This window comes from Mesitornis unicolor, unplaced genomic scaffold (assembly GCF_000695765.1).
Source record: "Mesitornis unicolor isolate BGI_N332 unplaced genomic scaffold, ASM69576v1 scaffold17874, whole genome shotgun sequence".
NCBI classification, from domain to species: Eukaryota; Metazoa; Chordata; class Aves; order Mesitornithiformes; family Mesitornithidae; genus Mesitornis; species Mesitornis unicolor.
In genome coordinates this window covers 30,578-40,333 of record NW_010182239.1, presented here as the reverse complement: position 1 = coordinate 40,333, position 9,756 = coordinate 30,578, and the positions used below count along the sequence as shown (strand labels likewise).

General features: G+C 41.1%; 1 protein-coding gene across 1 annotated transcript in view; it reads left to right on the top strand.

The window, feature by feature from the left end:
• Positions 1-7,918, top strand: part of PDIA4 (protein disulfide isomerase family A, member 4) — an 11,956-nt gene extending 4,038 nt beyond the window's left edge. The window contains exons 2-10 of the mRNA XM_010183706.1: positions 338-515; positions 1,891-2,096; positions 2,715-2,853; positions 3,380-3,585; positions 4,258-4,416; positions 5,532-5,683; positions 6,138-6,294; positions 6,390-6,623; positions 7,176-7,918. Coding sequence (XP_010182008.1) covers positions 338-515; positions 1,891-2,096; positions 2,715-2,853; positions 3,380-3,585; positions 4,258-4,416; positions 5,532-5,683; positions 6,138-6,294; positions 6,390-6,623; positions 7,176-7,591 — 1,847 coding nt within the window. The 3' untranslated portion in view covers positions 7,592-7,918. The remainder of the gene's footprint in view (positions 1-337; positions 516-1,890; positions 2,097-2,714; positions 2,854-3,379; positions 3,586-4,257; positions 4,417-5,531; positions 5,684-6,137; positions 6,295-6,389; positions 6,624-7,175) is intronic.
• Positions 7,919-9,756: the final 1,838 nt, after the last annotated feature.

Genomic DNA, 9,756 nt, shown 5'->3' with positions numbered 1-9,756 from the left:
CAGGATACCTGGAGGACTTTGGTAGTGACTGTCACATAGGTCTGTACGCATTAATTCTTCTTGTGTTCATTTTGTAAGTTTGCCCTGAAGAACAAAATCCATGTTGACACTTCACTGAAATACTGACATGAAGTGGGACTGGTCAAACATCAGAGTCCAAGCTCTTTGCTGACTGAGGGAGCTGCCATTGTATTCGGAGCCAGAACTAATCTGTGTTGATGCTTTTTCTTTTTTAACCACATGATATACTTAATCCATCTTTAACCCAGTAGTGTTATTTTAATGATAAACTTGATACTATCTACTCTGTACTGCATTTTTAATTTTACTTTTCCAGAATCGGTTACAAAAGAAGCTGATGATGACAGTGACGATGATGATGAAGATGATGACGACGACGATGATGAAGATTCTGAAGTAAAAGAAGAAAATGGGGTATTAGTCTTGAATGATGCAAACTTTGACACCTTTACTGCAGACAAGGACACTGTGCTGCTGGAGTTCTACGCACCATGGTGAGTTCACAGCCTGTGACACCTCCTTAGGTGCAGGATGGCTATTGGGGGCTTCTCTGACAGGACACACTCCTGAAAATTGAGCTTGGGTTGCCATTTTGAAGATGATGTAGGAGTAGCTTGCCTGCAGGAGAAGCACAAGACTCTGCCATAGTGCAGGGTAGGAGACTTAATTTAAACAGTGCCTCATAGATCTACATGATGATGGTAATTCTGCTGGCATACCAGGGTACTCAGCAACACTAATGCACTCAGGGGAACTACAGTGGATTTACCTGCATACAACTGAAACAAAGAATTTAGGCCAGAGTATCATCTCTTGCATTCTTGCAGACAAAAATAATAGGGATGGTTAGTGGGGAAAAACAAGAGTAGAATATATTTGCAGTCAAGTCGCTGAGTTAGTGTTGCAGCCAGAACCTCTTTTCCATTGTGGTCTAGTGATATAAAGGTGACTTACTTGTTTGTCCTTCTCTAGTCTTTGAATAGAGGGGAGAATATGATCTTCCTTGAGGTGGAGTTGCATTTAACTTTTGCTACTCTTACTACAGAGAATCCCATCCCTGCTTGGCTGTAGGTACTATTTCTGCAGCTGTAGTTTGCCTTCATGAAAGCTGAACATGAAGCCTAATTTATCCAAGCAGAAGGATATGTGATCATCACAGACAGACACCTCTTTTCTTTTTTTTCTCCTTCCCCTCCTGCCAAGTGAGAGGCTAAAGAATATGGGCTGTCTGCTACACACTACTGTCCCCTCATTTTCTTCATTTTCCTGGTTTCATCTTCAGCTTGTCAAGATATATTCAGTCTTTTTTATGCTGGTATCCTCTGTCATGTCAGCTTTTTCAGCAAGAGCCTCTGTTCTTCCCAAAAGTTGTGGTATGGCCAGACAGAAAGCAGGTGTTGCAATACCATGGTGTGTGTGAGATTTCATTAGGCCAACTTACCTACTGGTTCATTTTTCTCTTTAATTCAATTTAGGGTGCTGGATAGAGAAGATGAACCTAGATTAGGGAGAAGCTGAAATTCGAATGAGACCATATTTGAAGGGCAGGGAGGAAGGAGAAGCATGGTAAAAGGTTTGCAATTTTGTTGTAAAAGCAATTGTTAACTTTTTTTTTACAGTGGCTTTATAAAAACATATATGGAAATGTGTTGCCTTTTGAATTGAAAGAAAAAAGAGTTGGGATTTGACCAAACAGCACATTAGCAACAGTTACTCTTTATCTCCATGATCTGAAAACATAGCAAGACAAATGTTCTTATGTTGACGTTGTCATCTTGTGTCAGAAGGCATCCTGGAAATGCAGAGTATCAAAATATCCCTGTGGGTCTGTTATGCATTTATTTATTAACTCGTGTCCTCCTCTGACAGGTGCGGGCATTGCAAGCAGTTTGCTCCTGAATATGAAAAGATAGCCAAAACTCTGAAGGAAAATGACCCTCCTATTCCAGTTGCCAAAGTAGATGCTACTGCAGCTACTTCATTAGCAAGCCGTTTTGATGTCAGTGGCTACCCAACCATCAAAATCCTGAAAAAAGGCCAACCTGTTGACTATGACGGTTCTCGGACAGAAGATGGTAAGAACCAGTCCTTTGCAGTTCTCTGTAACAAAGCAAAGAAGTATATGGTCTTCCTAATGTAACTATTTTGAAGGACTTTCATCTCAAGTTACTTTATCTTAAGTAGATTAATATTATGAAGGCTGAATTTTGCCTGTCTTCTCAATTGGCTGCATGCTAGAGGGCAATTTTGCAGGTAGTGGGTAGTGCTGTCAGCGATGGAAGGTTTCTAGAAATATGACTTGACTAGAAGAGAGGGTAGTCTCATGCTTGCTGAAGGATCAGCTAGTAAGAAACATCTGGTCTATATATTGACTGTGTATAAAACCACTTGTTTCTTGCTTGATGAATGTGTCCAGCTTCAGTCAAGGGGGAAAAAAACCTACATTTTTTGTCTGTATTGAGAAGGAATCCGTGTGCTATGGTGCTGCAAAATACAGATCTAGAAGACCTTTTTGACAATACCAACAATGAAGTAAAGCATAAAGGAGCTTGATTAAGGAAGTGTTCTCATGTAAGCTTTGATCCAAGACGATGCTTGCTGCTCTGATTTTAAATTCTTGATACCGACTCTTGCATTTGATATGCTATTGGTATAATAACACATGCTAATGGTGCTGTTGAACTGTATTTCAGCAATTGTGGCCAAAGTCAAGGAGGTTGCTGACCCCAACTGGACCCCTCCACCAGAAGCTACTCTGGTATTGACCCAGGATAATTTTGATGATGTTGTGAATGGTGCTGACATAATCCTGGTGGAGTTCTATGCTCCATGGTAAGCAAAAAGGCAGTCACTTGTACTTTCTAGCACAGCTGGCCTGAACACATTTGGTGAACCTGTTTTGTGTTATTATGCCTCTTTTAAAGCGGCTTGCCTTGTGCAGGTGTTTGTAGCACTGGTGTACTTTAGTTCTAATCTGGACCTAGGATTGCATTACAAAACACTTGAAGACTAGACTGGATCTGTGTCTCAGCAAGGGGTGGTCTCCAGAACTTCACTGAAGATTCTCCATTTTACTGATTTGAGGACACATTGAGAGATACTGAAAACCAAGGAGAGTTGATCCTTGGTTCAAAAATGGCCTCTGAAAATGAAATTACCTATAGTAACGTGAGGCCAGACATAGAGGCTAGCTTCAAGTTGGAGGAACAAGTCTTCCTAGGCTGGTGTCCTCTGTAGACTGAATAATCCCATTTCTACATTCTCTGTTCTATAAAGCTTAACTCTTCCATTTCAGATGTAGAAAGTACCTAGCAGGACTCGTGGCTTGTAAAAACTGCCCTCCCTTCTCCTTCCCTAGGTGTGGACACTGCAAAAGGCTTGCACCAGAATATGAGAAGGCTGCTCAGGAGCTCAGCAAGCGCACACCTCCGATTCTCCTGGCTAAAGTCGATGCCACTGCTGAAACTGAGCTTGCGAAGAAGTTTGATGTTACTGGCTACCCAACTCTGAAAATCTTCCGCAAGGGCAAACCTTATGACTACAGTGGTCCACGGGAAAAATATGGTACTGCAGCTTCTGTTTTCTTATTTTCTGAGGGCTTGACCAGGAATGTTTTGACGTATCTATGGGACTTGCAAACTTGCTAACGTCATAGCAACGGTAGTTGGAGAAACCTGAAAAGCGCTGCTTTCATGCCTATGTAGGCCAACAGTATAAATTTGTCTCTAATCTTTATAACATCTTATGGTGGTGCTATATGCTCCTTTTAATATAAAGTAAGTTAAATACATGTGTGAAGCAGTGGCAGTTTGAGTAAATGGGCATCTTTTAATTGCAGTGAAATGTGCCATAAGGACTGGCAAAGTGCTCAGTATTAGGTTTTAATAAGAGAGAAGACTTAAGACTGTCCAAGTGGAACTTGGGCTCATAGCAGTGTCAGGAGACAGTGAAGGTTCTGGAATTTGAGAAAGGAGGTTTACTTGATCAGCTGATATCTGCAGACCTTGTGCTTGATAACCTTTTCTGAAACCAACCTGAAAGAGAATATCCAGAACTGCAGCTTTAAAAACTCACACTGAAGTCTTGCTGATTTGGTCTTTTAGTTGTTGTGGGAGGGCTGCAAAGAAATAAAAGTGTCCATGGTAAAAGTGGTATTAATGCTGTAGAGGAAATGCCTGAACCTTTCAGTTCAACAAATATTCTAAGCAACTTTTTGGGGATGGGTTTGTCTCACAGGTATTGTCGACTACATGATTGAACAGGCTGGTCCTCCATCCAAACAGATTCAGGCTACCAAGCAGGTACAGGAATTTCTGAGGGATGGGGATGATGTCATCATCATTGGTGTCTTTAACGCAGAGAATGACAAAGCTTATCAGCTTTATCAGGAAGCAGGTAAAGAATGTTAAAATATTCATGTATGTTTTGTTGAGATTCTGTCCAGGACTTTGGGCATGGGGAGTTCCTTTAGTTCTGCTCTTAGTTCAGTGGAGGAGGTTGGAGAGGAATAAGAGGAAGAAGATTTAAGGGTGGTCTTCCACTTGCATTTAAGAAAAAAGCTTACACCAGATTTTTAGGCTATAACTTAATAATCAGCCAGTCACAGGAGTTAACTTGCCTTGGTACTGTGTCCCTCAAGACATGCAAACTAGAGAGGAGGGAAAATTCCTAGCTGAGGAACAAATCACAACTTGTCTTAAAGCCTTGCTAGCTTTGCCATCTGCTACTGCTTGTTTCAGATCTGACAGTTCCAGAGGCTGAGCTCTGCTGAACTTGTTTTGGGTGGGGAGCCTAGAGAAAAAATCATCATCTGCTCTGGATCAGTTTAGCTAGACCATTCCTGGCAGCATTTACTCTTATAACTCTTTTTTGACGTGACACACTCACAGTTCTGCTAACAGTATTTGCTGCCACATAGAAAAGGCAACCCTTGAAGTGCTCAGTTCCTGTGTCTCACATGATTGAACTACTCGCAGCCACTCATGGTTTCTGCCACAGTCTTGAGAGCAGGATGGGCAATTTTCCCCCTGCTTCTGGCGCTGCCCTCATTTGTAGTTGGATTAGGAGCTGATTTGGTTGCTCCAGGAGGGCAAGATTCAGAACTCTTTCCTAGGCTCCCTCAAAGTAAATAGATTGACTAGATGACCTTGTGAGTTCCTTTCCAGCTCTACTTTGTTATCTGGGGGGAAGCCAAGTAGTAGGAGACTGATAAACAAATAGCTGGTTCACTGTATGTGGTTTGGAAGCTGTTCAAGGTTTTTGAATATGTAGAATAACTCACCAAGCAGACGGGTTGTTGAACAGCATTTGAGTAGTGCTGCTTGAATTGTATGTATTTTCACATGCTTCTCACCTCTGGGTGAGAGCTGTTCCCCAAGACTTTAGGGTTGTTCTGTGCCCCATTGAGAATGGAAAGAGAGTTTCCTTGCAGTGTAGTCTCAAGATTTCAGTCAGAGGCTGTCAATTCACTTCTTCTTGACTTTTTCTTCTCTCTAACCTTAATTTTTCAGCTAATGGTTTAAGGGAAGATTACAAGTTCCACCACACCTTCAGCAACGAGATTGCAAAACTACTGAAAGCATCTCCAGGAAAACTGGTTGTCATGCAGCCAGAGAAATTTCAGTCAAAGCATGAACCCAAGATTCATGTTTTGAATCTTAAAGTGAGTACCTGGTCCAAAGCTAGAAAATTTGTGCACAGATTGAAGGTTCTCTTTCTTTGTATATATCAGCAGTTGGCATCTTCCTGTTGGAAGTACTCCACTAGATATTTGAGGCAACCTGTTTGTCCACTGAAATAGTACTGCTTTCATAGAGCCATTTGATTGGAAGAAGACCTTTGAGGTCATAGAGTCCATCTTTGGTCAAGAAAGCTTTGTGAAGTTAACCCAGAGGTTATGTAGTCAAATAATAATTTACATTACAATATTCGGTTTAAGGGTAGAATACTACACTATCTTTAGTGCGCAAGGATTTGAAGAATATGGGGACAGTGTTGTTTATAACATGCCTCTCTTTCTCATTCCTTCATGCATCAATGTTAGTTGTCAGTAGTGTGTAACAGCAGTGCTGCTTAAGTCTATTTGCCTGAACGTTTTTCCCAATATTTTTAAGCAGGACTCTACAGATGGATCAGAGATTAAAGAGCACGTGCTAAAACATGCTTTGCCTCTAGTTGGCCATCGCAAGCCTTCCAATGATGCTAAAAGATATGCTAAGCGTCCTCTAGTGGTCGTCTATTACTCTGTAGACTTCAGTTTCGACTATCGTGTTGGTAAGTTAGCTAAGGTTACCATTCTGCCACTTTGGGAGGATGCAAGCTGTAAGTAACTAGAAGTTACTAATCCTGTTGTGTTCTGGTTTTTTCAGCTACCCAGTACTGGAGAGGTAAAGTCCTGGAAGTGGCCAAAGACTTCCCTGAATACTTGTTTGCTGTTTCTGATGAGGAAGATTACTCTTCTGAAATAAAAGATTTGGGCCTGCTTGAGAGTGGAGAGGACATCAATGTTGCCATTCTGGATGAAGGTGGCAAGAAATATGCCATGGAGCCGGAAGAGTTCGACTCTGATGTACTCAGGCAGTTTGTTGTATCATTCAAAAAAGGTACAGTTTCTGAAATAGGGTTCTCTGAGCTATTTGCTCTGTTTTTCTTTCCAAGAGCTTTTCCTGAGGCAATCACTACAATGAAGTTGTACATCACAGTGCGTCTTAAAGCTTTTTGCTGTTTCTTGTCTTTTTTTTTTCATAGTTCATTAAACTTGCTTGGACTATGCTGTCATGTTTAGTTATATTCTAACACTGAATGTGTTTGGCAAGCCTAAAATTTTCTTGTAGCTTTGGAGTGTGAGCTGACTATTTCTATTTGGGACTATTATAATAAATCACTGTCTAATACATTGTGGAAGGACAGCCATAAAACGATGGAGAAAGGTTCTAGGGAATTAGAAAGCAAATTGTTGTCTATATTTCACAAGGTTATTGTACTCAAACATCATCAGCAAGCTAGCCTGTTTCCTGCAGAGTTAAGTTCATGTAGTAGTGCAATGCTTTTTATCTGGCGGGAGGATGTACTTCTTTCTGCCCCTTCTTTTGGGTGGTTGTAAGGATTGGTCTTTAATGTATTCTAACAGTGGTGTGTGTTTTGCTTCCTTCTAGGAAAACTGAAGCCTATTGTGAAGTCCCAGCCAGTGCCAAAAAATAACAAAGGGCCTGTGAAAGTGGTAGTGGGTAAAACTTTTGATACCATGGTAATGGATCCAAAGAATGATGTGCTTATAGAGTTCTATGCCCCGTGGTGCGGACACTGCAAGAAGCTAGAACCGGTGTATACTGAGCTAGGCAAAAAATACAAGAATGAGAAAAATCTAATCATAGCCAAGATGGATGCTACTGCCAACGATGTGACAAGTGACCACTACAAAGTGGAAGGATTCCCCACTATCTACTTTGCTCCAAGGGACAAGAAGAACAACCCTATTAAATTTGAAGGCGGAGACAGAGATTTAGAACATTTGAGCAAATTTATAGAGGAGCATGCAACAAAACTCTCCAGAACAAAAGAAGAGCTTTAGATAAGATGAGGGTGGTGAAGAGTAATTGTACATTGTAGTTAAAAAGCAAGTTACTGACAAAACTTCGTGAGAGAAGAATTAAGCAGTTTGAGCAAGGAAATTCTTGAGCAGTAAAACAATTGCAGTATCTTTTTTTATATGGCAGAAATTTTTTTCTGGACACTGAACTTCTCAGATCTGAATGTCCTACATTAGTTATGGTATTGATCTTTGGAGAAAAATACATCCTTTATTTTTTGTGACTATCTTAAGCTTGATTATTTGACTCCAGTGCAGCTGTTTATAAGTTAAAAGATATTACCAAAAAGAGAGAACCAGATCACTCTGCCTAACAGATTTCTTTGTCTTATTTGTTGGTATGGCTACGGGGGGAAGCAGTGCCTTGAGCCAGTCTCTTCTGTTACAGTTCTGTATACCTATTTATGTGACTATATCACTGTATTTATTGCAGAGGATAAGGATGGCAGTTTTTTCAAGTGTGGATAAATTATTCAGTTCTATTGAGATAAGACACAGTGACTTGCTAACTAAATGTGCTCTAGATGTGTCTGGTTTTGCTTTGTGCCCCTCTGTAGAGAGGGTGATTTTAAACTAGCAGGTCTTTCTAATTTACCTCTCTTTACTTTTCCATATTGACCCATTTATATCTTGGTCTTCCCAAGTATGTATTGGAGTAATGGGAGTGTAGCAGAAAGAGTATCTAGTGGGTGGTAATGCTTTGATTCTGATATTGGATCTGTGTGTTACCACTTCCTTTCCTTTTGCAGAAAGGAAAGTTTGGTAGTGATTCACCTTCAGGGAGGCAAACTGAGACCACCTGATGGACTTTATTCCTGTGGCAGTTACTGCAGGTACAAAGGATGATTGCATCTGCTCTATACTCCACTTGGCAGTATGTGTGTTTAAAAGTGGATTTTGATTTTGAATGTCCCAGTTTAGATATGTTCGTAAATTTATGGGCCACGTTGGGGTGGTAGGTTTATGTACTTCAGAAATACTGCCTCAGAGCTGTAATGCTGTGGCATGTGCAATTTGAGTGTCACTGAGGCAGTTCTTCATTTTACAGGTAGTGCTTCTCTCCTAGCAGCACCATTTTCTGTCTTGCAAAAGACCAGTATCATCAGTCTTCCTTCGCTGTTTCCTTGTTGCATTAGGTTTCAGCTTTTTGGAGGGTGTGCAAATCTAAAACCAACACTCAGTCTGTTTTTTTTTCTTCTGGGGAGTTGCAGTCTTCTGTGTAGCAAGGGTAGACTAATGTCCAGGAGGTGGCTGTTAGGTACTTCAGTCCAAGGACCCAAAAAGGCCTGCAAAGGTATACATAATCCCTATGTAATTTCCTGCACTTTACATCCCTGTTAAGGGGACCTTCCTCCATGCTGCTTTAACAGGGGACTCGCTGTTAACAACCTACTTGTCAAAGTGTGACTATTATTCTTGCAGAGATATGTAAGACTTTGTGAAGGTTTTCCCTTAATTAACAATTTTTCTGAAGCTAGTGAACAAAACTCACCAGCACATTATGAATGAAAGGGACGATATCAAATCTCCATGGAGTGCTGGGGTGTGCTTGAATGCAATTTGGCTCCTTTTGTCAGCAAGATCTGGAAAGCCCTATGCAACTCATCAGGATCACATCTCAATTGCTGTGTTGTGTTAAAGCAGTGTAATCATTTACTTCAGGCCTTGGAATTGTCAGTCTCTTCTTTTCATTGTGGAGGGCTTTTTCTCTGCTGTCCTTAAACGTACAGATAGGCGAAATACTGCCTAAGCTTAACACCTGCAAGACTTCCCAAGTGCATTATCTTCCCATCACTTGCCATTTGTGTTCACAGCTTTTCTGTAGAGCCTTCAAAGGACATGATGTGGAGGTTGTAGTGAGGTGGGTGTTGGTTTTTTCTCCCAAGTAACAAGTGAAAGGATGAGAGGAAATGGCCTCAAGTTGCTTCAGGGAGGTTTAGGTTGGAGAGTAGGAAAAAATTAATTACTTGGAAAAGCGGTCAAAGCATTGGAACAGGCTGCCCAGGGACGTGGTGGAGTCACCATCCCTGGAGTGGTTTAAAACACATGCAGATGTTGCACTTTGGAATGTGGTTTAGTGGGCATGGTGGTGCTGAGCTGATGGCTGGACTTGATGACCTTAGAGGTCTTTTCCAACCTTAGTGATT